General features: G+C 46.3%; 1 protein-coding gene across 1 annotated transcript in view; it reads right to left on the minus strand.

Annotated features, from left to right (window-relative positions):
• The window catches only part of LOC144762755 (uncharacterized), an 842,179-nt gene that overhangs the window by 193,130 nt on the left and 621,841 nt on the right, over window positions 1-27,208 (minus strand). The window contains exon 28 of the mRNA XM_078648006.1: window positions 16,626-16,703. Coding sequence (XP_078504132.1) covers window positions 16,626-16,703 — 78 coding nt within the window. The remainder of the gene's footprint in view (window positions 1-16,625; window positions 16,704-27,208) is intronic.

Genomic DNA, 27,208 nt, shown 5'->3' on the forward strand with positions numbered 1-27,208 from the left:
TTTCTGTGTCTTTTTTAATTTTCTCTAAGATTGTGTCCACATCAGGACCAAATAAAAAATCAGGGTTGACAGGCTGATTTAATAATGTGGTTTGAATCTCAGGTTTGAACCCAGAGATGCGCAACCAAGCATGTCTCCTGAGCATGACACTTGTGTTGATGGCCCTGGCTGCGGTGTCTGCTGCATCTAGCGCACATTTAATGGATGCGTTGGATATCAGTTTCCCTTCTTGTATCAGTGTTTCCGCTCCCTCCTTGTATGCATCAGGCAAGTGTTCTAGCAGTTGCTCTAGTGTGTCATAATGCGCCCTATCTTATCTGGCTAATAGGGCCTGTGTATTGGAAATTCTCCAGATATTAGCTGCTTGAGCAGCTACCCTTTTCCCAGAAGCTTCTAATATTTTAGACTCCTTGTCTGGAGGAGGAGCATCACCAGTAGTTTGTGAGTTGGCACGCTTACGAGCATTTGATACCACCAAAGAGTCCAATGGCAGCGGTCCCTTAATGTATGTAGGGTCCACAGGCGCCGGTCTGTATTTTCTTTCAATTCTGGGGTTAACAACCCTTGCTCTTGTGGTTTCTTTGAAAATGTCTCCTGCGTGTTTAAGAACACCTTTCAACATTGGCAATGTTTTAACCGATTTCTCTGAAGTGGAGAAAGTGTCAAACAAGAAGTCCTCTTCAATTGGGTCAGCATGCATTTCCACATCATGATTCTGTGCTGCCCTTTCTATTAATGCGTTAAACGCAGCCGTATCTTCTGTTGGCGAAGGTTTGACAGGATAAGAAGGAGTATCAGGAATAGTCTGTGACTCACCCGGGTCAATAGTGTCTGTCCAGGCTTGAGTCTGGTCATCCTGATCCATGTCCGCAGGGTAACTATATTGTTCATTATAGTCATACCCCATATCCTCATTAGTGTGTGTGGGTGAGTATGCAGAAATGTCCTGGCCATGGTACCTCACAGGCTCAAAAAGGACAGGCGATGTAGAAGAATCGCTTTTCCTTTTGAGTGGAATTTTATATGATTCCAGAGGATTTTCCGACCTGATCTTCCTTTGATAAATAGTAAGTCAGCCAGATTCGGAGTCGATATGTAGCTTCGACTGATCATCATAGGAGGGCTCTTGGTACACAACGTCCTCTTCTAGAGGAAGACTCCTTTTTCCCATTGACACCTTCTTGGGTGTTTCGACCCCGGTTTTCGGATCGAGCGCCTTAGGGCGTGCAGTCGGGGGCAGACCGAATTTTATCGGTGGCATTGTGTCTTTAGACAGACTGACCTTCTTCGGGGTCGGCGTCGATAGAGGTCCGACCGACTTCGCCCTTTCGTCAATATGCTTTTGGCCCGGCGTCGACTTCGGTGCTTGTTGCGTTGGAGGCACGCTCTTTTGCCTCCATTTGACGTGCTCCTTCGAGGCGCCTTTGGGTTTCGGCTCGAGGGCTTTGACGAGCTGTGGCCTGTCGACTCGGTGCTTCGGATCGAGAACCTTCCGAGACTCGAGTCCCTTGTTTGTGTCGCTGTCCGTCGACGTCGACCTCGTCGGTTCGACATGCTTGACTTTAGTGATGGACTTCAGCGCACCGATCTTTGGCTCGACACCCTTTATTTTTGACCTCGCAGGGTCGTCGACACTCTTTTTCTTCGTCGAATCCGATGTGTTCGAATTCTTCGATCCGAAGACTGTCTTCAGCAGTTTTGGTTTCGTTTTTGACTCGATGGCTTTCGGTTTCACTTTCAGTAGTTCGACCGATGGCTCTTGTGATATATTCTTAGCCGGGCCGAGACGCGGGGCTATAGAATGTTCGTCATGATCTTGGCTAAGGCTTTCTGGCGATGCCTCGACCTGAGCCCTTGGAAGTCTTTCAGTGTCCGTTCCGGGCCCCGTACCCACTGTTGGGCCTGGTTCATCGCTTGAGTCGTCATCGACGGCTCCGATGGGGGATACGTCGTCCCTTACCTCGATGATGTTTTCATTATCTACGTTTTCTTCGTCATCTTCATAATAGTTGGAGTCATGCTCCGAACCGGGATCCAACTGCTGTTCTGGATCCTCACTCTCAACCTCATCATCTTCTTCATCGAAGATATTCACTGGGTCGGGCGCTGGCTTCGTCATCGTTTGCCTCGCTGCACGTCGGAGCCTAAGCGTCTTCTTTGACCTGAATCGAGCACAAGCTAGACAGTTGTCCTCATTGTGCTCTGGTGATAAGCACTTGTTGCACACCGGGTGTACATCGATGTGCGGGTACTTAGAGTTACAAAGGAGGCATCGTTTGAACGGGCTCCGTTCCATCGACGATCGGGCCTCTGGTGTCGAAAAGGCCACGCGGCTCTCTTCGACGTCCTGCTCGAAAAGAACTGGAACAAGAACTCGGAACCGATCGAAAGAACAATACCGACGACCCGAAGGCCTTTTGGCCTTTAGAAAAGTTTCCGAACTTGAGTAAAGAAAAGTACATCCGAACCCAATGGCGGAAAAAAACTATCTGAGGATGGAGAAGATGCCCATGCGCACTGTAGTCCGGGGGAGGAGCCACCTATCTCGTGATACTTCGAAGACTCTTCCAGGACAACAATGTGCAATCATCCGAAACCCAACACTAGGCGCCGATCAATGCACAACATATGAATTCAGCAGCCCACATGCCTCGAACATATAATTATTTTTAAAAGGGGGTGATACCAGAGGAGTGAATACGTCTGAGGATTGGCTGTGATAGAGGGAAGTTGGTTTCGCTGGTGTTGGTCCTTGCCCTCCCCCATTCTCTAAGGAGTGTTTGACTTAAAACAATGGGAAGGCATCTAAAACTGTCAATCTTAATGGCCAAGGTAAATTCAGCCGCAAGTCTCATAGCAAAAACGCGATCAGCCCAAATGAAAGCAGAATCAGCTGAGGCAAGAGCAGAACACAGCCAAAAAGCACGGTCCAGGTCCACTATAATCTCTAGCTCTCTGAGCTCAGAAGAGGAGGCGCTAGAATGTAGAAATGAGCTTGAAATGAGGGGTCCAACTATGCAGAGGAAGAGCCGGGCTCACAAGATAAAACACCAGAAAATCTTTATCTAATGATATGGGCTCAGAAGGGCGGAAAGGGAAAATAAAACTCTCCTCTACGAGAACTTACAAAGGAGAATATGGTCAACCAAAACTATCAAAATGCTAAGGAGTATCCGTTATTCTCCAAAGGCAAAGCGTCTCTGGCTGCATCATCGACATTGCAAGGGCCCCAGGTCGTGATACAATCTAGTGCCTCGCAAATTGATCATCCCTCCCTGGGGCACTCAGTTCCCTTGGAGGATAAGGGTAGACATAGGTCTCCTCAAAAGGAGAGTAGTGTCTCTGTGGACTCTCAGCCACAGTCACAGTCACCACCACAGTCATCACCACAGTCGCCACCACAGTCTGCATCACTACTGAAGTCACAACCACAGCTCCAGTTGTTAAGAAGAGAAGGACCAGCTGTAATAGGGCAGCAAGCACGGACACAGAAAGAAACTGGGGGGTCCGAATGCAGGCAGTTTGAACAACTCCAAGAAGAAGGAACTCCCCTGCAATGTGATATTAAAACTATGCTAAATCTTATTTTAGATGAAATAAGAAAGCTCAAGATAACTCAAGCAAATGAGATAGCATCTCTTCATCAGCGCCTCTCAAAGATCGAGGAGGCAGTGGGCAGTTTTTCAGCAAGCATACAAGAGGCGGAATCTAGGATAGCACAGCTTGAAGACCAAATGAACACCATGCAGCAACAGGTGAAGTTAGTTAAACAGGAAAAAACTTCACTCGAAAGTAAACTTGAGGAGCTTGAGAATCACTTGCGATGCTCAAACCTGCGTATAGTGGGGGTCCCAGAGAAGAGCGAAGGGACCTACATTCTTCAATGGGTCTAAACTTTTATCAAGAAGAATGTTCGACCTGAATTAGTAGGAGACCTGGCACCCATTTCCCAATTCAAAACTGTCACAAACAATTCTGGTTAAGTATGCTGACAACCGGATCAAAGAGCAGATACTATCTGAAGCTATTCAGAAGAAACAATTTTCGATCAATGATGTTTCCAGTTGACAATTGTTGACGCACACGCATATTATTATAAATCACAGTATAGAAATGTGTCAAAATAGAAAAATTATAGGTTTGGCTTTCATTTCTTTCTTTTATTTTCAATGGATCTTCCACTCCCAACACATTTCGTCGCTATAGGGATTGACCCAACCGACTTCCTCAGGGCTTAAAACTCTGTTTACCTGTTTCCGGGTGGCAGGAGCGGAGAGAGGTTCCCCGTACTTCAGGGACCTGTTGAATTTTCGCGGAGGGATCGACTCCATTTTGCATAGAATGCTGTTGAATATATTTTAGGACACCAGATATTTTATAACACCAGAGGTGATGATCCAGCTTCTGAACAATACTAAATCGGGCTCTCCCTTGGATTCTTGTCCGCTTAAAGTTTTGAAAGCCTGCCGGAAAGTGATTATTCCACCCCTCATGAATGTTGTGAACCGTGCCATCTAGGAGGGAATTTTTCCCTCCTCAAGGAAGATACGGTTGTAAAACCTCTTCTGAAGAAACCTGCTTTGGACCCTGGAGTTTTGAAAAATTTCCGTCCCATTTCTCTTCTTCCTGCCACCGCAAAGATGTTGGAGTCCCATCTTAATTTCCATCTTAGCTCTTATCTTAGGGACTCTGCCCTCTTCGATGTCTCTCAGCACGGCTTTAGTAAACATCACAGCACTAAAACTGCTCTTACTGCTGTTGTTAACAACATTCACTCGCAGGTCGACAAGGGCCACACCACTCTCTTGGTCCTGTTAGACCTTACGGCAGCCTTCGACACTCTGTCTCCATCTATATTGGTGTCTCGCCTCAGAGAGATAGGGGTCGGAGGCTCTGCCATGAGCCTGCCTTGAGCCTTCTTGCTTCCTTTCTTAACGAAAGGGAACAGACAGTGAAACTGGGCCAGTTTCTGTCTGCCCCTAAACCTGTGCATTGTGGGGTCCCTCAGGGCTCTTCATTGAGCCCCATATTGTTTAACATCTATGTGGCCCCACTTGCCAGGGTGGTTAGATCATTTGGGCTGGAGGTGCTGTCCTATGCTGACGACACCCAAATAATGGTCTACCTTACTCATTCCGTGAAGGACTCTGCCCAGAATTTTAGGAATTGTATGGAGGCTGTCTCTCAGTGGATGGTGCAGAATTTCCTGAAATTGAACGGGGAGAAAACGGAGGTTCTGATCTTTGGGGGTAATCAACAAATCTGGTCAAGGGATTGGTGGCCTCCCTCACTCGGGGAATGTCCCCCCCCTTGCCAGTATGCTAAGAACTTAGCAGTGCTAATGGACACTGCATCATTAGGGTTCTCAGAAAGATCGCCCCAGATGCTCGGAAATAGGCTACGGTAGCATTAGTCTCCTCTAGACTGTACTATTGTAACACCCTTTATTTGGGCGTTAACAAGAGTCTTATGCATCGTCTCCAAATGGTCCAGAATGCTGCGGCAAAGATGGTTTTGAACCTCCCTAGATTGGCCTCAGCTTCTGCAGTCCGGGAGAATCTTCATTGGCTCCCTATACACTCCAGGATCACTTTTAAAACTCTTTGTCTGTCTCATGGAGCTTTCCACGGTACTGGCCCAGAAGGGATCAAGTCACTTGTTCATCGCTATTCCCTTAGTAGATCCCTTCGCTCCTCCTATAAACACTTTCTTGAGGTCCCCAGGTTTGTAAAAGCGAAATGGGGAGGTAGAGCATTTTCCTCTGCAGCACCCAGATTGTGGAATTCTCTCCCCCTTGAGCTTTTAAGGCAACCCTCACTCGCTTTGTTCCGTAGGGCCTTAAAGACTTGGCTTTTCTCTGAAGCGTATATGTAAAGCTGACTTTGTCTGAGTACGTGTTGGATGACCTGCTTTGGCGCCTTGATGCCCTTGGGCTAAGTTGCGCGGTATAAGATTGTATTCAGTCATTCATTCATTCAAAAGCCTCTATTTGAGGATTCCCAATAACGAGGGACCGACAGTAAAATCTAAGAAGGGATAATTTTCAGTCTGAAAACAAGGAAATATTAAAGGTCTGGTTTACACAATTACCTAAAGTAGGAGGTCACTTACCAGCATTAAAAATCGGACATTATGGGCCGCCCACTTAAAAATAATAAACCAATGGCTCCACGCCTCACAAACTTTGATTGATTCAGATGCTCCGTCCATCACCACCCCCTTTTGTATCACAAACGGAGCCGGCATTCCAGACGGGCCGATATGAGATTGGGGAGTCCGGGACTCTCTCTGTATTGTACGACAAACAGGGCACGGCATCCCACCTTGGCCCAACAGCACACACAGTAGGCATTTGGTACGCTGCGCAGATTCGTCTCAAGTGCAGGGACACAATTACCCAGATGACTCTACTGTGTGCTACACACAGACTGGGCAAACTACGCAAAAGCAAAGGGTTTCGGGAATGGGACCTGATAGGCATCTCCACGGTAGGCGACCTAAGGAGGAGGGGTACAATCATACCATTTGACCAGCTTCAAACTTAATACGAATTAGCACCCACTGAAAGATTTAGATATGTACAGATCAGCCATGCCCTACGGTCGGTTATCCCGCCAAACACGGACTTGCCTGAATCGACCCCACTGGAAGACAGGCTACTCACTGAACATATGCATAAAAAAAGCGACATCTTTCACATATCGCAAGTTAGTTAACAATTTACCTGATCCCACCTTGAAATTAAGGCACAGTTGGGCTGGAGACTTGGGGGACTTTGACAAGGCGGACTGGCAGACTGCGCTCTCTTCCCCACGAGAAGTGGCCATACCCTCTAGGCTCCGCCTGATACAGTTGAAAATACTTCACCAAGCATACTACACTAGGACTACTCTGCACACCATAGGGCGCGCCACACACAGCTTTTGTCTAAGGGGCTGCGGGGAGGAAGGAACATTCTTTCACACCATATGGCAGTGCCCCGGGTCGCTGCCTACTGGGCTAAAGTCATGAGGACGATGTCGCAGCTGGTCAATGCAACTGTGCTCCCTAAGCCACGGTGTTGTTTATTGAACATCTGGGACCCGAACGACCTTACCCACCCTGCTCAAGACTGGGTGACGTTGGGTATAATGTTTGCCAAGCGAAATATCGCCAAATATTGGGGGGCTGCGGAGATACCCACGTTGAGGGACTGGTGCACAGATTTAGATGCTGCTATGTTGGCGGAGAGAGTGGTATACCTACATCGGGGTTGTCCACGGAAATGGGATAACATCTGGGGTGCCTGGAATGAATACAGAGGACATCTGTGCGATCCACCGAGACCAGCTGAGGAAAGTGATTCTGAATTTTAGGTGGGAGGGGGTGGGGGGCTATGGGACCGTACCAATGGATTTGGAACACTGTTATTTGAATGTTTTGCAAACTGTATTTACACTGCCTTGTACATTGACTCGCCTATCATGCTATATGTACCACTTATCTATCAGAAGCCCTCTTATTGTTATTAATGAAAACAACTTAAAAAAAAAATTGGACATTATAAGCTGTAGAACAGAATTTTGAGTGGTGGATATGACCTTTGAGAGACAATTGATTTGAATGGAGTTTTAAGTCCTGAGGAAGTTGTTTGTGTCAATCCCTATAGCAACGAAATGCATTGGGAGTGGAAGATCCATTGAAAATAAAAGAAAGAACAGAAGCCCAACCTATTATTGTTCTATTTTGACACATTACTATACTGTGATTTATAATAGTATGTGTGTGCGTCAACAACTGTGAATAGTTTAATCAATCCTTGATTCAGTTTTTGGGGGCTTATTTGGGTGTTATTCCCCAAGTTGAAGGCACCGCATGACAATGAGTGTTAATTTGTATATTGAAATAAATAGTGTGAAAGCTGTAAGAGCGCTTGATTATCCCTTGCACCCAATTTGGATAATGATGTTTCCAGTTGTCGGATTTTCGCACATATGTCTGCAGCTGTCGCACATCGGCGAAAAGAGTTTGTTAAACAACTATATCTTTTTAAAGCACAGGGAGCTCTGGCCGCAATAGCTCAGCTGCCAAATTTAAGGGTGCTAGTGAGAGGCATGTTCCATATATTTGCAAATATTGAGGAAGCTCAGGATCTTCTGAGAGAAATCTCCACTGCAAAATTGAAAAGATACACTAGGTTTAATGTGAAAGGCTGCTTTAGGTTGGGGGACAGGTCAAACAGGCTGCAGCACCATGGCACCCCACAGGGGAATTAATTGGGGGAGGGTGGAGATGGGCTTTGCGGGCCTTTTCCCATCTTCTGGGGGGGGGGAGGAATTGGGAGGGGGTAGGAGTAGGTGGGTGTGGGTTGTAAAATAGAAAACATGAGCAGAATCATAGTGGGTAGGTTTTGGGAAAATAGAATACTGAACGGATCACAGCAGTTTCTAAGTAACAATCTCAGAGATGGTTTCTAAACTCTGCATAATTTCGGTGAACGTAAATGAAGTATTGAATAAACAGAAGTACGGTGGGTTTAAAAGATGGTTAGCTTCTTTTTCACCACAAGTCCTCTTCCTTCAAGAAACCCACCTTAAAACAAACACTCTGCTATACATAGATTGGGAGTTTATCCACGTTCAGAGAGATTGGCATGGTCTATGCTTAGGGGTCACGGTTAGTATAAATGGTAACATCTTAAATTTTGTAAATTATTAATTTATGCACCAATTATAGATGACCCTACATCTAATGTGAGGATTAATTATATACTTGGAGGAGCTACGGGCCCTATTATTTAGGGGGGATTTTAATTACATTCAAGAATTGGCAAAGGACACTTCGAATAAAAAATAAAAAACAACTGAAGCCAAAGATTAAAAAAGTTATAGAAGTAATAAAGCAAGAATATCAGATAATTGATCCATGGCACAGACCCCATCGGGAAGATTTACAATATACCTGCTACTCCCGACAATTCCAGTCGGCATCTTGTATTGATTTTATTTTAACTTCTCGTTCTTTGAAATATTCTGGTTCGGACATAGGGGCCAATTCATTTTCAGACCACTCATTGGTTACATTAGAAATAGAAATAGATGAAGGAAGGAGGATAAGGTCCAGGTGGCAGATGGATCAACTCCTTCTCTCCAGCCAACAATGGGTAACTAGCACAAGAAAATGAATATAAGAATTTTTCCAGGATAATAAGGGCACAGCGGAACATTTTTTAGTTTGTGGGGCCTTTAAGGCCCCAGTCCGTGGGCAAATTGTGGCCTTCATGGCTGCATCGTCAACAAATGGAATGACTCGCATAGCCGAACTACAGCTGGCAGTCGATACTGATTTGCTGCGGAAGAATGCCTCCCTAAGGAGAAGAGATATAGCTGAGAGGCATCTCAACAAAGCAAAACAGGAGTTAAGAGAGTTTTTTGTAACTATAGATGAAATAAATAGCTCTCAGACATTTCAGCAGTGAGTTGACGAAGAGAGTCAAATGGTAGGCAAATCTTTAGCCTGGTCGATTAAAGTAAAACAGAAAGCAGCATTAATTACTGAATTTCTGGAACCTGGTACAAGGGCCTTGGTGATTGACAAGAATAGGATTGCCCAAAGTTTTCTGGTGCACTATGACGAGCTATATGCTTCTAAATATATGGTGGGGCAAGAGGCAATTCAACAATACTTTGATGACATGAACCTCCCGCATTTATCAAATATCCAGGCAGAGGACATTCAAGTAGATATTTCAGCAGCCGAAATTCAGCTAGCACTAACCACAATGTCAGAAGGAAAAGCGTGTGGAAACGATTGGCTGCCAACAGAATTTTTTTAATGTAAATGTAAATGTATAGGAATTTATATAGCGCAAATCACCAAGCGGTTTCTAAGCGCTTGCTTAGGGAACCCGTCCTGGTATTCCCCTGTGAGATAACCCTGGCAGGGTATCCACAAGGTGAAAGCCAGGCATCCCGCCGCGAGGGGCCGTTGTGGAGATTAAGCACGCTATTGCCCAGAGTCGCAGAGTGTGAACCCATGAATCGAGTAGGCACCGGAGCGAGAAATGTCGAGTCCATGGACATTTTAGGACTCAAGACCCCGCCGAGCCGGGAATTGAACCCTGGGCCCGGGCTGACCTCTGCTTCCAGGTCTGCCTCCTCTAACCAGTGAGCCACACTTCTCCACTTTTTAAGGTGTTTGCCGAGGAATTAACACCCTTTCTGTTTGCGCTTTTTAATTATGTGAAAGCGGGTGGTTTGGTTCCCTCTGCTTTTAAAGAATCTATTATTGTCAGTTTTGTAAAGAAGGGTAAAAATCAGAGAGACATAAATTTGTATAGACCGATCAGTTTACTCAATTCTGATTATAAAATTCTAAAGAAAGTCTGGACGAATCGTTTTACTCCAGTTGCAAAAAAATGATCCACAAGGACCAGACAGAGTTTGTTGCAGGGAGGTTAATGTCCACAAATACAGGGTTTTCAGTCCTAGCACTCGATTTTTTTAATACCAATCAAACTCCAGCATTTATTATGATAGTTGATGCAGAAAAAGCATTTGATTTGATGAATTGAGATGCTCTTTTTCATGGTCTTAGCAGGTTTGGGATCCCCCCCCCCCAGGTTATCAATATGTTAGGTAATATTTATCAAGGGGTACAGGCACAGGTTTTTATTAACTCAAACCTGGTTAGGACAGAAATGTAAATCAGGGAACCAGGCAAGGTTGCCGTCTGTCCCCATGCTCTTACTTTTGTTATTGAACTGCTGGCCACCAGGATTCGAAACAATGTGGCGATAAAAACATCAATATTAGGAATGTCAAAATTTAAGTTATTTGCGGATGACATTATACTCTATCTCAGTCCTGAAAGAAAGACTATTGAAACAGCACTAGCAGAATTTGTACAATTTTAATTAATTGGAGGGTATAAAATCAACCATAATAAGACCACAATTTTAACAATTCCCTAAGTCAGTACATTTTACAAAGCAGCCTTTCTAGATATAATACTTCGCTTAATCGACTGTAAGGGATCTGCTGATAATTTCTTTTTTGACAAAATGGTGCAGCAAAACACCCCAAAAAACAAGGTACAAGACTGCAGGAGTATAGTGCTAGACGTCAGACTTTTTTCTTCTAAGCATGCTTGTTCCACAGGGTATGACTACTTAAAACTTACAGAATGAGGGGAGGAGCCAAGATGGCGAACGGGACGGTTGCGTAGGCTCCCGGCTCCGCGGATCTCCAGGCCCCGCACGGATATCCTGCACACAATCCTGTGACTACGCTGTGGATGTATGCGTCTGAATGCGGCCTGATGTCGATCGTGTGCTCCAGAGATCTCTGCCAGCCCCACAGCCGGAGAAACGTGATCCGGAAAGTCGCGGCCCTGGTGACCCTGGAACCGGGACCTCGAGTGAGCTACGTGGCCGGGCGCTGAATTGACAACAGCGGTCACCCTTACCTGGGTGGAGTCGATCTGCCGGAGTGTAGTGGCTGTTGGCCTGAACTTCATTGTGCACGCTCCCTGGACTAATTGTGGTGCTCGGGGAGAGTCCCTGCTGTGACGGACTGCGGGCAAGCCTGAAAACAGTCGGCTTATCGGGGGTGGGCTACTCCGAAACGGGCTGCAAACCCGCCCGGTTTTCGCGGACCGCTCCCGAACTTCCCGTTGTCGCTTAGTCGGAGCGGGGATGGACACACTCAGAGACCGCTTTTCAGATGCCGGCTCATACTGTTACCGCGCATCAGAAGGTGGTCCGATTAGATTGCAATCGCCCATGGCTGGCTCCCATTCTCCTCTCACGTTGGAAACGCCCGATGGCTGCCTGGATGGGATGGAGTGTGTTGTCCCGACTATTGTGGTACAGCTAGGTGGGGAGTGTGCGATGTCAAGCGGAGTGTCGACACAGGAGATGGGAGATACGCTATCATATGGTGATATTTTTGCCGCTCTGGGGGACTTTCGGTCTGCCTGGGAACATGGCTCCCTAGCGTTGGGGAGGAAGCTCGACGAGATTGTGCACACGTTGGAGACATCACGATCGGATGGGTCCCGGCTGATCGCAGTCCTGCCCCTCACTATCTCTACTGGTGGTGTTGTGGCCGCTGGGGTGTACGGAGGGGGGCTGGTGCCCCCGGATTCTGTCGTGACCCATGGGCAGCCTTCCGTGTGTGTGGATTATTCTGGCGGATCCTTTTCTGGACAACAGACGGCGGCTTGGTCTTTTGTACTGTCTCGACCACCTCAGGAAGTGTTTAATCGACGGCTGGCTCATATATCTTCCCCCTCCTTTCTCGCCATTGCTTCCCTGCTGTGGAGTGCGAGTCCCGGGACTGTTGGTGGAGAGATGGCTGCGAGTTGCGACAGCTTTGTTGGTGGCTGGCGACGTCCATTTTGTCTTTGTCTGCTGATCTCCGGCCTTGCTTGGACGTTTTGTGCTATTACCTCTGATGCTGAGCGAATAAATGGACGATCTGTACCAGGGAGACCTGTAAGGACAGGCCAGGGTTAATGTGTTCTTCCAAATGATATCAATATGGCTGGGAGAGCATTCTGTGCCATGAAAATTTCCCGCAACCCTAAGATGGCGGCGGCTCGAGAGAACTGGAAGTGAATCTAGCCCTATGTCAACCCCAGCCGAGACGGATGTGGCTATCTTCGTGCGCCATTGTGACTTCTCCTACGTCTGTAGGATTACACTTTTGCCTCTTTTCGTGAGTGATCGAAACCGCTTTGCTGATTCATCGATGGTGGGCAGTGACTTGCTTTGACTTTTGGACTCGGTGGTCGCTTATCCGGTTTTCCCTCCTTTCGAATTGACGTTGACACTCTACTATTTTCGGTTATCTTTGTGGTGCTGGCGGTTTGGATTGACAGAGCCCGCGTGGAGAATCGCAATGAGCTATTTGTATTATACGGGGTCTTCGTGATGGAACGTGAGGGTTTGGGCTGAACTTGATTGGACTTTTGATGCCATGTTTCTTTTGTCTTTGTTGGGTGTATCTGTGGGAACGGGGGCCAGACGTGAATCTGAGTGTATGATTGTTATTTGTCTGATGTGCTCGGGGCGGGATTTGTGGCCTCTGTGGTGACGAGGGTCGGGCGGAATGGTCCTTTTACTGATTGCGGCTCCCCTATGGACTGTCCCTTGCTTTGCTATAACTTGCTTAACACTACGGTACGGGGTGTCTGCTTCTGGCGGGGGGATGGGAGTCCGGGAGCTCGTATCGTCTTGTAATATTCTCCTCCTCCACCTTTTTCCCTTCCTTGGGGTGTAGTTTAGGGGGCGACAGACACGCTGCTAGTGGGGTTAGGTCGTAGCCATCTGCAGGGGTGTAGGGTGGGGGGTTGCGTTTTTTTTTTTTCCTTTATTATTTTCTATGACCATTCTATGTCCCTTTTCCCTTCTTCACAAGAGATGTGGCGTATTTTCCTGATTTTTGCCTAAACGTATCTGGGTGTCACATGTTTGCATCGTATATCCTGTACTCCTGGTGGGCGGGTACTGTTGAGGGGTGCTTGCGGTCATTGCTATTCAATTGTTTTGCTTCTGTTTCACGCTGTATTGCTCTTTCTGCTGCTTGTGACTGTACAGTATTTTGTCCCTTCATTTGCCCGTCCACAGCTGTGCTGTATTTCGTTTAATGACACCCGTTATGTATATTTTTCCTCTTGTGTTATAATAATAAACAGATTTAAAAAAAAAAAACTTACAGAATGTAAAACTAAAACTATGGGCCTCCAAATCCAGAGCAGTCATCTAAGGTTCTGGAACGACAACGGTTTTAAAGAGTTGGGTCATTTTATAGTTGGTGGCAGAGGTATCACCTGGCAAGAGGTCCAAGGCAGGTGTGGTGGCCGGAATATGTTTTTTGGGGGATTTATTCGGATTTCATTTCTTTTAAATAAGTACTGTCTTCCATCTAGTTCTGGCCCATCTCCGCTTATGGCTGGTCTATTCAGAGCAAAGTAAAGGGGGGTGGGAAATTGGTATTGCCTTCTACGGTCCCAAGGGGAGTCAATGGTGGTTAATAAATTCCTAGAAAAAGTGACAGAGGAGACACAATGTATATTCTCAAATTGGGACTGGCAAGCCATTTCGCAACTTGGCAGCAAGGCTTTAAGAGCAGCCAATTTGAAAAGAATGGCTTTTTTGTCATGCTGGATGGCCTACTATATCCCCAAAGGACTTCATAGGATGCAACCAGAAATAGAGGATAGTTGCTTTTGCTGCCAGTAGTAGGTGATGGAGGCTGGTTCCACACTTCTTTTACCTGTCGGAAGTTAGGACAATTTTGGGAATGAATCTTTGCTGCTCTAAGCCGTGGATTGCAGAAAAGACTGGATCCTGAGGCAGCTATAGCACTCTTTGGTACCATTAGTCAGAGCCAAAATTTAGCAACGTTGAGTGGGGAAAAGACATTTATAGTAATTTCTTCCCTTGTTAAGCGCTCTCTGATACTTCAGAACTTGAGGTCCCCCAAGGTACCCACCTATTCGGAGTGGTTTAATAAAATGATGCGAAGAAGGAAATTTGAAGAAGCTTATGCTAAGAGAGTCGGTGTCATGAAAAGATTTACTATTGTATGGTAATATGGAGCAGTAGGAAATCATCTAGAATAGTGGGGCTGTAAGATAATCCTAAATTTCTATCAGTATAAAAAATGCACTTTATGGGTTTGAAACAGATTGTTATCAGGGTTTGAAAGCACTGATCTTTATCAAATTGGAATTGGTTGCACTTTAGTAAGCTTGTATTGAAGATTAAGGCTCAACACCATATACAGATGATGAATTGGCACGTTGCACTTTAAGGAAAGTCATATTTAAAAAAGCCTATGTTAAGACAGTCGCTGCCATAGAAGATACACTCCTGTATGGAAATAAATGGGGCAGCTGGCATTGTACTTTATGGGTTGTATTGGATTCGAAAGCCCTGCACTTTATAGTAGTTGGTGGATGATGACATTTTTTGTATTAAGCCTTACTTGAAGATTGAAGTTTAACACCAAAAAATAGATGATGATTTAGCATGTTGCACTTTAAGGAAAAGAGGTTCTCGGGGGAAAAAAAAGATTTTATGTTAAAGTTGATATCTAATACAGTGATGTACATTTGTCAAATTGATCTAGCATGTCACACTTTAAGGAAAAGAAGTTCCTGGGTAAAACTATTTATTGTGTTCAAATCAATATTTAACACAGTGATGTACATTTGTCAAACTGATTGTGTTAATTCCTTAGTTTATCTATGTTTCTGCTCAATTAAAAAAGAAAAGAAAAAGAAAGGCGAATCTATCCCATTGAAGGCCTCATGTATCAGATTCACAAACCTCTCAAGATGCTTCATCTTTTACGACCAAAAGAACAGCAAACCTGATCCAGAAAAGCAGAGCTGATGCTGCTCCCGGCCCCAGTGGTATCCCTGCCTCAGAGTACCAGCAGGACCCTTGGTCCATGCTGATGGAAACTTGTTCAACATCTGCTTTATCACCGAATCCATCCCTTCATCTTGGCAAGGATCGATCCGCCATCCCATTTAGAAAAAAGGGCCTAAGGGCGAACCTCATAGCCCTTGTGGATGTAGAGGCCAAATATTTGCCTCCCTTCTTCTGGAAGACTTGGATGCTTGGGCAAGCTCAAATAATCTGTTTTCTCTGAATCAAACCATGTTCAGACCCAGAGTGAGCACCATTGATAATCTTGTGGCTATCAGGATGCAGGTGACAAAGCAGATAAGGAAAAAGAGGTTAGTTTATTGCTGCTTTCTGGATTACAGCAAGGCTTTTGACCACATCAATAGCTAGCTGCTCTGGTTTAAGCTTGAAGCCTGGGAGCCTGGAAACTTTACTCCATGGTATTCAATTGCTTTATTCTGATACCTGGGTCAGAGTTAAACTAAGAAATTACACTACAGTCTCCAAAAAGATACTAAACATTGAGCAAGGTTTGTTAAACAAGGTTTTGTATTACCCCCAGCGCCTTTTAACCTGCTAATGTGTGATTTGCAACCTCCACCCCCTGCCAAGAGGGATCTTCCACCCAGGTCAGGCAGCAGCCCATGTCAAAATGCAGGATGACAGCTGTTACCCTGACCCCAAACTGAGTTCTTCTGTGAACGGTATCCAGGACGCTGGGATTCACTCCCAGCCTACTCTTCCACGGATGCCAATATGGCCACTATCTTGTCCCAGGGGCCCGTCATACTTCCAGACCCATACTCCCTTCCCAGCCCAGCCACAGGACACGCACCAAGTCAATGTACCTGGAGAGACATGCGCAGCCGCTGCAGAGGTTCATCACACCAGCTGCACACTTATACTCAAGAACCAAGCAAACCATGAGCCGAAGGGGTCGGAATCAACAGGATGTTGCATGCATATGGAGCCTCACCAAATTGTGCCCACCATCTTAGGCAGTCAAGCCACACCACACACAGTTGTTGTTACTGAGTAGAACTTTGTTCAGTATTTGTGAAAGTAGAAGTTATTGCTTAAGTTACTTCTGATATTGTAAGAAACAGAACAATCATAACACAGTAACAATACAGCCAGAGGAGATTATTATGAAATGTCTGTTATCAATTTTGTAAATGTAATTCCCTGTGAACAGGCTGTGTAGCATAAAACATGATATACATACCCTTCACCCATCATTATATGTGCATCTCCTCCTTTTATGTGTTTTTTCTCACCAGCAGCACTGTCAATCTTAAAGTCTCTGCAAAAAGAGTAAAAATGTCCTGTAATAAAGTGTATTCAAATATCCTGTAGTATTACATGTTCTCATAAGAGGAATCTCTAAATATGATCTATGGATATTCCAGGCTAGTAATTGTTTACTGCTTACCATACACAAGAGACATGATCCAGTTTATCATATTTTGAAATGTTACAATGAACCCAATCATTAAAATCAAAAAAGAAAATGTATACGGCAGCAAAGGACATTTAACAGAACAACAAAAATCAAACTCCTAGTCTTAAAATCTAACTAATCAGAAAATTAGTCCGTGCACACCCACTACCAAAATAGACAATTTCAGTTTCTATCTTTTTTTCAAAATATTCTTATTTATTTGCATTTAATCAGACAATACACAATATCTTAGGGTACAATAAGCAAGCAAAATGTTCAGGAACAGTCAATCACATCAAGGTAGAGCATCAAGTAATGGAGCAGCCAGTAGTTCAATCGTACATCTGGGGAGCAGTAGATTGGCCAACGTATCCGGGACATGTTCGTGTGGTGGTGCAGCTGCCTGCCAGCACCACAGATATCAATTAACGCATTCAACCGTAGCTGAGAGCCCACCCTCCATCAAGCTATCACACTCATTACAGTTCAAAGGTGGTCAGCAGGCGGCAGTTACCGCATGCCCTTAGCGTGTTGCTGCTAATGACCGTCATGCTCCTCCCCCTGTCTTCAGGCCATTTTCGCTTCCGGGTTCACGGCTTCAGCGGCAATGTGGAGAGTTTCTGAGGTGCTGTCAGCATGCCTCATAGATGTTGCGCTTGAATTGGGTTTTCGAGGCTCGGCGAAAGATTGCCTTATAGAGGATCTTGCTGCGTTTACATGTCGATCCTCATGCCAGATGGCATTGTAGTGAAGAAATGGTTGAGATGTTGGGTGACGGATGGCTGGCCCGATTGGGATGAGAGAAGGTGAAGCGTCACGTCTGTTAAGTGGTTAAAAGGTGATCCTGCCTGCCCGCCTGCTGGCTGTTTAGCGTAATTAACCCAGCTAAAAACCCCAACATTTTGTCTGAAGGCTTGCGCTGTAAGGAGCAGAAAGTAAGATCAGGGGAGGAAAAGAAGCAAGGAATGGAAGTCGCCCCCCCTTCTACACGCTGGCAATGATTGCGGACCCCCTCGCTCATAGTCGCTCCTTAATTTGTAGCTGGAGGATACGCTTTTTTTCTGTGCTAACCAAAAGAAGTAGGAATGGAGGAGGGGAAAAGGGAGAATAAAAGAGAATATTGTTTTTAATAAAAAGGGAGTGATACCAGAGGAGTGAATATGGCTGAGGATTGGCTGTGATAGAGGGAAGTTGGTTTTGATGGTGTTCATCCTTGCCCTCCCCCGTTCTCTAAGGCGTGTTTGACTTAAAACAATGGGAAAGCATCTAAAACTGTCAAACTTAATTGCCAAGGTAGATTCAGCCGCAAGCCTCAAAGTAAAAACGCGATCAGCCCAAATGAAGGCAGCATCAGCTGCGGCAAGAGCAGAACATAGCCAAAAAGCACGGTCCGGGTCCACTATAATCTCTATCTCTTTCAGCTCAGAAGAGGAGGCGCTAGAACCTAGAAAGGAGCTTTGAACGAGGGGTCCAGCTATTGAGAGTATATCACAGGGATGGTAAAATGTAGGAACAAGGCCAGAGGAAAAGCCGGGCTCACAAGATAAAACACCAGAAAATCTTGATCCAATTATGAGGGCACATGAGGCCAGATAGGGAAAATAATACTCTCCTCTATGAGAACTTACAAAGGAGAAGATGGTCAACCAAAACTATCAAAATGCTAAGGAGTATACGTTATTCTCCAAAGGCAAAGCGTCTCTGGTCGCATCATCAACATTGCAAGGGCCTCCGGTCGCGATACAATCTGGTCCCTTGCAAAGTGATCAACCCTCCCTGGGGCACTCAGTTCCCTTGGAGGTTAAAGCTAGACATAGGTACCCTCAAAAGGAGAGTAGTGTCTCTGTTGACTCTCAGCCGCAGTGACCACCACAGTCATCACCACAGTCGCCACCACAGTCTGCGTCACTACCGCAGCCACAACCACAGCTCCAGTTGTTAAGAAGAGAAGGACCAGTTGTCACAGGGTAGCAAGCACGGACACTGAAAGAAACTAGAAGGTCCCAATGCAGGCAGTCTGAAAAACTTCAAGAAGAAGGAACTCTCCTGCAATGCGACATTACAACCAAGCTAAATCTTATTTCAGATGAAATAAGAGAGCTCAAGATAACTCAAGCAAATGAGATAGCATCGCTTCATCAGTGCCTCTCAAAGATCGAGGAGGCAGTGGGCAGTTTTCCAGCAAGGATACAAGAGGCTGAATCAAGAATTACACAGCTTGCAGACCAATTGAACAGCATGCAGCAACAGGTGAACTTATTTGAAAAGGAAAAAACTTCACTCGAAAGTAAATTCGAGGAGGAGCTCGAAAATCACTTGCGAAGCTCAAACATGCGTATAGTGGGGGTCCCAGAGGAGAGCGAAGGCATCCAAACTCTTCAATCGTTCAAGACTTTTATCAAGAAGAATGTTCTGCCAGAATTCACTGGAGACCTCACTATAACAAGAGCGCATAGGGTGCCCTCGCACACATTTCCCAATTCAAAACTGGCACGAACAATTCTGGTTAACTTTGCTGAATATCGGATCAAAGATCAGCTAGTATCTAAAGCTATCCAGAAGAAACAATTTTCAATCAATGATGTTTTCAGTTCTCGGATTTTCGCAAATATGTCTGCAGCTGTTGCACTTCGGCAAAAAGAGTTTGTTAAACTACTATATCTTTTTAAAGCACAGGGTGCTCAGGATGCTTTAGCTCAGCAGGCAAAATTAAGGGTGCTAGTGAGAGGAAAGTTCCATATGTTTACAAATATAGAGGAACTCCGCATCTGCTTAGAGAAATCTGCACTGCAAAATAGAAAAGAAACACTGACCTTAATGTGAAAGGCTGCTTGAGATTGGGGGAGAATGGGTCACAAAGGGTGCAGCACCACGGCACCCCACAGGGGAGTTAATTGGGGGAAGGTGGAGATGGTCTTTGCAGGCCTTTTCCCATCTCCTGTGGGGGTGAAGAAGTTGGGACGGTATAGGAATAGGTGGGTGTGGGTTGCAAAAAAGGAAACCATGAGCAGAATCATAGTGTGCAGGCTCTGGGAAAATAGAATACTGAACGGATCACTGCAGTTTCTAAGTAACAATTTCAGAGATGGTTTTTAAACTCTGCATAATTTCGGTGAACATAAAAGGAGTATTGAATAAGCAAAAGTACGGTGGGTTAAAAAGATGGTTAGCTTCTTTTTCACCACAAGAAACCCACCTTAAAACAAACACTCCAAAACCTTTTATCGCAAAATCTTTTTCTAAGGTGTATTTTGCCTCTGCAGGGAGGCTGTAAGGGCCGGTTGCTATATATTTTAGCCAGGGGCTAGATTGGGAGTGTATCCAAGTTCAGGGAGGTCCTCATGGTCGATGGTTAAGGGTCAAGGTTAGTATAAGTGGTAAAATCTTACATTTTGTCAATTATTATGCACCAATTATAGATGACTCTACATCTATTGTGAGGATTAATGATATACTTAGAGGGGCTACGGGCCCTATTATTTAGGGGGGATTTTAATTACATTTAAGATCTGGCAAAGGACACTATGAATGAAAATAAAAAACAAGTGAAGCCAAAGACTAACAAAGTTATAGTTGTAATAAAGCAAGATTACAAGTTAATTGATCCATGGTGCAGAGCCCATCTGGGAGATTTACAAAATACCTGCTACTCCCGACAATTCCAGTCGGCATCTTGTACTTATTTTTTTTTAACTTCTCATTCTTTGAACTATTCTGGTTCGGATATAGGGGCCAATTCAATTTCAGACCACTCCCTGGTTCAACTAGAAATAGAAATAGATGAAGGAAGGAGGATAAGGACCAGGTTGCAGATGGATCGACTCCTTCTCTCAAACCAACAATGGGTAACTAGCTCAAGAAAATAGATACAATATTTTTTTCCAGGATAATAAGGGCACAGAGGAACGTTTTTCAGTTTGGGGGCCTTTAAGGCCTCAGTCAGTGGGCAGATGGTGGCCTTGATGGCTGCGCCATCAACAATTTGAAGGACTCGCATAGCCAAACTACAGCTGGCAGTCGAAACTGCTTTGCTGCGGAAGAATGCCTCCCTAAGTGGAAGAGATATAGCTCAAAGGCAGCACAACAAAGCAAAACAGGAGTTAAGAGAGTTTTTTACTATAGATGAAATAAATAGCTCTCAGACATTTCAGCAGCGAGTTTACGAAGAGAGTCAAATAGTAGGCACATTTTTTGCCTGGTCGATTAAAGTAAAACAGGAAGCAGCATTAATTACTGAATTGCTGGAACCTGGTACAAGGGCCTTGGTGATTGACAAGGATAGGATTGCCCAAATTTTTCTGGCGCACATGACGAGTTATATGCTACTAAATAAATGGTGGGGCAAGAGGCAATTCAACAATCTTTTGATGACATGAACCACCCGCATTTATCAAATATCCAGGTAGAGGAGATTCAAGTAGGTATTTCAGGAGCTGAAAGTCAGCTAGCACTTACCACAATGTCGGGAGGGAAAGCGTGTGGAAACAATGGGCTGCCAACAGAATTTTTTAAGGTGTTTGCCCAGGAATTAACACCTTCTCTGGTTGCGCTTTTTAATTATGTGAAAGTGGGTATTTTGATTCCCTCAGCTGTTAAAGAATCTATTATCGTCAGTTTTGTAAAGTAGGGTAAAAACCCTAGAGACATTAATTTGTATAGAGCAATCAGTTTATTCAGTTCTGATTATAAAATTCTAATGAAAGTCTGGACGAATAGTTTTACTCCAGTTGCACAAAAATGATCCACAAGGACCAGACAGGGTTTGTTGCAGGGAGGTTAATGTCCACAATTACAGGGTTTTCAGTCCTAGCACTACATTTTTTTAATTCCAATCAAACTTCAGCACTTATTATGATGGTTGATGCAGAATAAGCGTTTGATTTGGTGAATTGGGATGCTCTTTTTTTTTAAATATTTCTTTTTATTAAAAATAAACACAGAAAACAGCAAGGTATCAATAAAGTACACAAAGCAAATAGATTGTACAAGGGCGGACCATCAGTACACAGACCACAATATAAAAGGGGAATATGATTGGGGGGGTGAAGGGGAGAGGAAGAAGTAATAAGAGGCATCAAATATACTTTGCAGTCAAGGTCAGGGGGAAATCGGGGGATCAAATACAACAGTCTCAGGTGGTACACAGATATCTCCTCTATAGCGATTCCAGGGGGCCCAAATTTTATGCCACTTTCGGGGACGACCTCGAGCCACGTATACAGTCTTTTCCCTGAACATACACCAATCCATGTCGTCTATCGAACCCTCAATAGTAGGAGGCCGCTGGGATCCCCACAATTGTGCAATATTGCGTTTAGCAATCATCATTCCCAGGGTTACCCATTGCCTCCCGGCTACAGTATGATCAGTGGGCTCCCAAACATTTAACAGGCATTGCCTGGCTTCAGGCAAAAGTGCGACACCCGTAACTTCCTGAAGCACCCTGTGGACCCTGCACCAATAATCAGCCACTTTCCCACACTCCCAGATGATGTGCATAAACGTGGCCAGCTGGCCACAACCCCGCCTACACAGACCCTCCTCAGAAAAACCCATCTGAACCAAGCGGGGACCCGTGACATATACTCTATGTAATATTTTGAGTTGGACCAGTCTCAGGCGAGCCGGAATCGCGACCTCCTTCGGTGAGGAGATCGCAGATTGCCAATCTTCATCATCTAGTTCCAGACCGTCACGGGTCCATTGATCTCGCAGTAGCAACAAAAGGTCTGCTCTATGGTTGATCAGTTTTTTATACACTAGGGAGATGGTACTATCCGGTACATAGCCATCCAGAACACGGTCCTCCAGTGGGGTAGACTCAGGTATCTTCACCCCCTTAGGGAAGACCGAATCGAGGGCATGACGGATCTGTGCATAACGGAAGTACTCCGTTCCTCCCAGCTTGAACTCAGCCTGCAGGGCTACAAAAGACTTCACTTGCCCCTTAACCCAGAGATCTCCCACCCTAGAAATACCAATGAGGTCCCACTTGTCAAATCCCTTCGTGTTCCACAGCCTACCAAGCCGATCTGAGCCAAAAAGCGGGGTCACCAAAGTCAAGCGATCTTTCCACCCCAACGCGATGGTTGCGTCCTGCCAAACCCGCACCGCTGTCCGCGTCGGCCCCGTCAGAGACCACAAAACCGATCTAGAGTATAATGCCCTATAATAATTACCTCCATGGAGCAACCACCTGTCCATAGCAAAACCTGGGTTTGGCCCGGGGCAATACGTACCATGGTTGATGGCCCCCAACTGCGACGCCCAATAGTACCGTTTGATATCGGGAAGAGCAATACCCCAGTCGTACCAGGGGAGCGTCAATTTGGCGAGCGCAATCCGGGGCCTACCATCCCACAGCAGTTTCCTCTGAAGACCCTCAACTATACGGAAGTAATTACCGGGAACCAAATCAAGGGTATTTTGCAGGGCGTACAAAAAACGAGGAAGGGACATCATCTTAAAAAGGGCCGCACGCCCGAGTAATGAAAGGGGAAGTTTCCGCCAATTCGTCACGTCTCGCCGCAGCCGCTCCAAAGGGGGAAGGAGATTTTTCTCATACCGGATCAAGGGGTCCATTGAAATAAAAATACCAAGATATTTAAACCCCTCCTGCACGATCTGGATAGGACATCCACGGGGCAAAACCGGTACATCTCCACTAAGTACATAAAGAGAAGATTTCGCCCAGTTGATAATCAGACCAGAGTTCTTACCGAAGGAAATCAAAACATCGCATAATACTATCAGGGACTTTCTGGGAGAGGTCAGGATGTCATCCGCATATAAGGAGATACGATCCTCGTGTTCCGGGGACCAATAAATACCCTTCATAGAGGGTTCCCAACGGATCCACGCAGCCAGCGGTTCAAGCGCCGGAGCAAATAGGAGAGGAGACAGCGGGCAACCCTGACGGGTGCCGCGCCCGAGACTAAACGTTACAGATATGCGGCCATTTACAACTACCTGAGCGAGGGGATCCGCATAAAGAAGCCGCACCCAGCCAATAAACTGCGAGCCGAAACCAAATTTAGTCAGCACTGCCCATAAATACGGCCATTCCACAGTATCGAACGCCATAGTGGCGTCCAAAGACGCCAAAATGGCCGATTCACGCAGCGTCGCCGCCCCAGCAATAACACCATGCAGCCTCCGAAGATTCAGTGCCGTATTGCGGTGCGGGATAAAATCAGATTGATCCGGATGAACTAGATTGCCAAGATCAGTCTAGTAGCTAACAACTTAGCAAGAATTTTTGGCTCGGCGTTCAACAATGAAATCGGACGATACGACACACATTTATTCCGCGGCTTCCCCTCTTTATGTATGACAACTATGGTAGCCAAACGCTGATCCCGCGGGAGAAACCCACCGTCGCGGGACTCCATAAACATATCCCTCAAATACGGGGCAATCCTATCGGGCTGAAGCTTATATAACTCAATTGGCAAACCATTGGGGCCCATGGCTTTACCCGAACGTAAGGAGCGCATAGCTAACGCTATTTCATCCGCCGTGATCGCCGAGTCCATCAGATCCCTATCCTCCTCAGAAAGGCTTGGAAGGGCTATATCTCGAAGTAGTAAATGAGAATCCTCCTCCGGTCTATCGGACACAGAGGAATACACGGTGTGAAAATGACTGGCGAAACACTTCACTATCTCCTGCGGGTCCGTAACTAGGCCCCCATCCTCAGTCACAATCTCTGGCACCACACGACTTGCTCTATCTTTCCTATCTAGCCAAGCTATCAATTTGCCAGCCTTATCTCCAACATCATAGATACGCCCCTGCTGCTCCCGACTAAGAGCCTTCGCTGCATCCGAGACCACTGATTTATATTCAAGCTGCTTCAGCTGCAGAGCATGCAATTTTGAGTGGGTCACCTCCTGCTCCAGAGCTAATTCCAAATCAGTTATTTCCGTCTCTATTTTGACCACTTCCTCCTCTCTCCGCTTCTTAGCGCCAGCGATCAATGACAGGGCATGACCCCTCAGGACGGTCTTAAAAGCCTCCCACAAACAGACCGCGGAAGAAACCGAGCCCTTATTCTCTCGGAAAAATGATCCAAAGCCTTCACAAGCTCGCTACGAATCTTAGGGCTACGAAGATACCAAGGGTTGATCGGGGCAACCCGACCCTCAGCACCCGGGACCAAGTCTAGGCGGAGCCACAGCGGGGAGTGGTCGGATATCCCCCGAGCCATATGACGGACCTCTGCAACACCAAATGCCTGCGCAGCCGGTACTAACACATAATCAATCCTGGAGAGACTACCATGGGCTCCCGAGTGAAAAGTGTACTGCCGCTGAGTGGAATGAAGCAGTCGCCAACAATCAACAAGACCCAGTGCATCAATAAAATCAGGCAGCCAATTATGCGTCCCCTTGACGTCCCTGGGTGGATGTCTATCAAGCCTACCCGAAACCACCGCATTAAAGTCCCCACCTAAAGTCAGGGACCCAACCGGGAGGTCAAGCAACACCCGCCCCAGATCAGCAAAGGTAGTCGACTGTAAGCCTGGAGGAACATAAATAGAAACCACAGTGATAGTACGACCCTCCCACCGCCCAGAAATCGCCACATAGCGTCCTCTACCATCAATGACAGTGGATTCCAACTCTAGAGGGAGAGCGGCTCTAACCATAATTCCAACTCCACGAGATCCAGAGGAGAACCCAGCATGGGCAATAAGACGATACCTCTTCCTGTTCATGGCATGACACGTATGCCCCACTAAGTGAGTCTCCTGAAGAAGAACAATATCAGGGGATTGGCGTTTCAGGAGCTGTAGTACCACCCCCGCTTAATCTTGTCCCCTAGTCCATTGACATTCCAGCTCATCAACCTCAATCCCCTACCCCCATCATAAAAGAAAAAGAAGGTCCAGCCACGAGCTAGGTCCAATGCTTCGATGAAAATGTCCAGCAATAGTGCACCTTGCAAAAACAACGAACACAACATCCACACCCCCCATCCACCCACCCCCAAACAACCCAGTACAAAACCCCCCACCCTGCACCCCTGCGTACGACTAAAAAGCCACCCCAACTTGCAGTGTGCCTGTCGCCCCATACCCAACTAGACTACGAAAAGTAAGGCTGAGGAGGAATAAACCCCAACGATATCCCCGCAACCCCCCATGCAAAAGTAAACTGGCAGTAATAAGTCCAATCCAAAACCACCGTATGAAAAGTCCTTGCATAGTCCCCGGAGACCTGGAAGACGGTGCTCACTCCTGCTCTTCAAGTCCACCCTCAGCTCCACCAGGCTGACTCTCAGCATCTTGTCGGGCCGGCAGGATGTCCAACCAATCAGCCACAACCTCAGGCTTATCAAAAAAGTACACCCTTTCATTGTGTTCAATCCTCAGTTTGGCAGGAAAGAGCATGGCATACTTAAGGCCCATCTCGCGAAGTCTCCGTTTCACACCCAGAAAACTGAGTCGCTGTTTCTGTACCATCTGTGTGAAGTCCGGGTAGAAACTGATGGAGGAGTTTTCAAACTTCAGGGGACCACCCGCACGCGAGGCCTGAAGGATAGCATCCCTGTCGCGAAAGTTGAAAATCCGTGCTATCAGAGGCCGCGGCGGGGCTCCCACTTTTGGTTTTCCACCCGGGATTCTATGGGCCCGTCCACCATGAAAAACTTGCTTAGCCCCTTTGGCGCTAAATGATTGACGATAAGATCCTCAACAAAAAGGTCAATAGCCGGCTCCTCTGCTTTTTCCGGAACGCCAATAATACGGACGTTGTTCCGCCGGGCCCGTCCTTCAAAGTCCTCCAGGCGGCGAACAACCATGTCATGAGAGTCCCCAAAAGCACGGACTTTGGTTTGTAGCTCAACGACGTCGTCCGTGAGGCTCGATGTTTTAATGCCCAGTGATTTAACCCTTTCATTGGTTTTCGTGAGGTCCGTCCGGATCAAGTTCACCTCAATCGCCACAGTGTCCAACTTGTGGGCAAGAGTCTCCATTTGCTTCCCGAGGGAGGACTGGATACCGTCTATGGCGGCCATCACATCCTGCAGCGTCGGCTCCATCACCGGGTCCGACGAGCTCTTCGCTTCCTCCAGCAACCTCCCGGTTCCGCTGGGCGACCCCCGAACCTGGGCATAACGATCCATGACGTTGGATTGGGTATAGCTGCCCCTTCTGGTACTCTTCACCTTCAGTTTGTCTCCCTCAGGTTTGCCCGCCATGTCGGGACAGTATCAGACAATGTCCCAAGGAAAGACGAGAGGAGGGGAGACCCAGTAGATCAGACAGGGAGAAAAAAAACTAACTCCACACAGAGGGACTGCCAACCAAGGCGACAGATCGGCAGGGGGGCCGGGAGAGTGAAAGTTAGTGAGGCGGCTCGACT

The sequence above is a fragment of the Lissotriton helveticus genome, chromosome 6 (assembly GCF_964261635.1).
Source record: "Lissotriton helveticus chromosome 6, aLisHel1.1, whole genome shotgun sequence".
Lineage (NCBI taxonomy): Eukaryota > Metazoa > Chordata > Amphibia > Caudata > Salamandridae > Lissotriton > Lissotriton helveticus.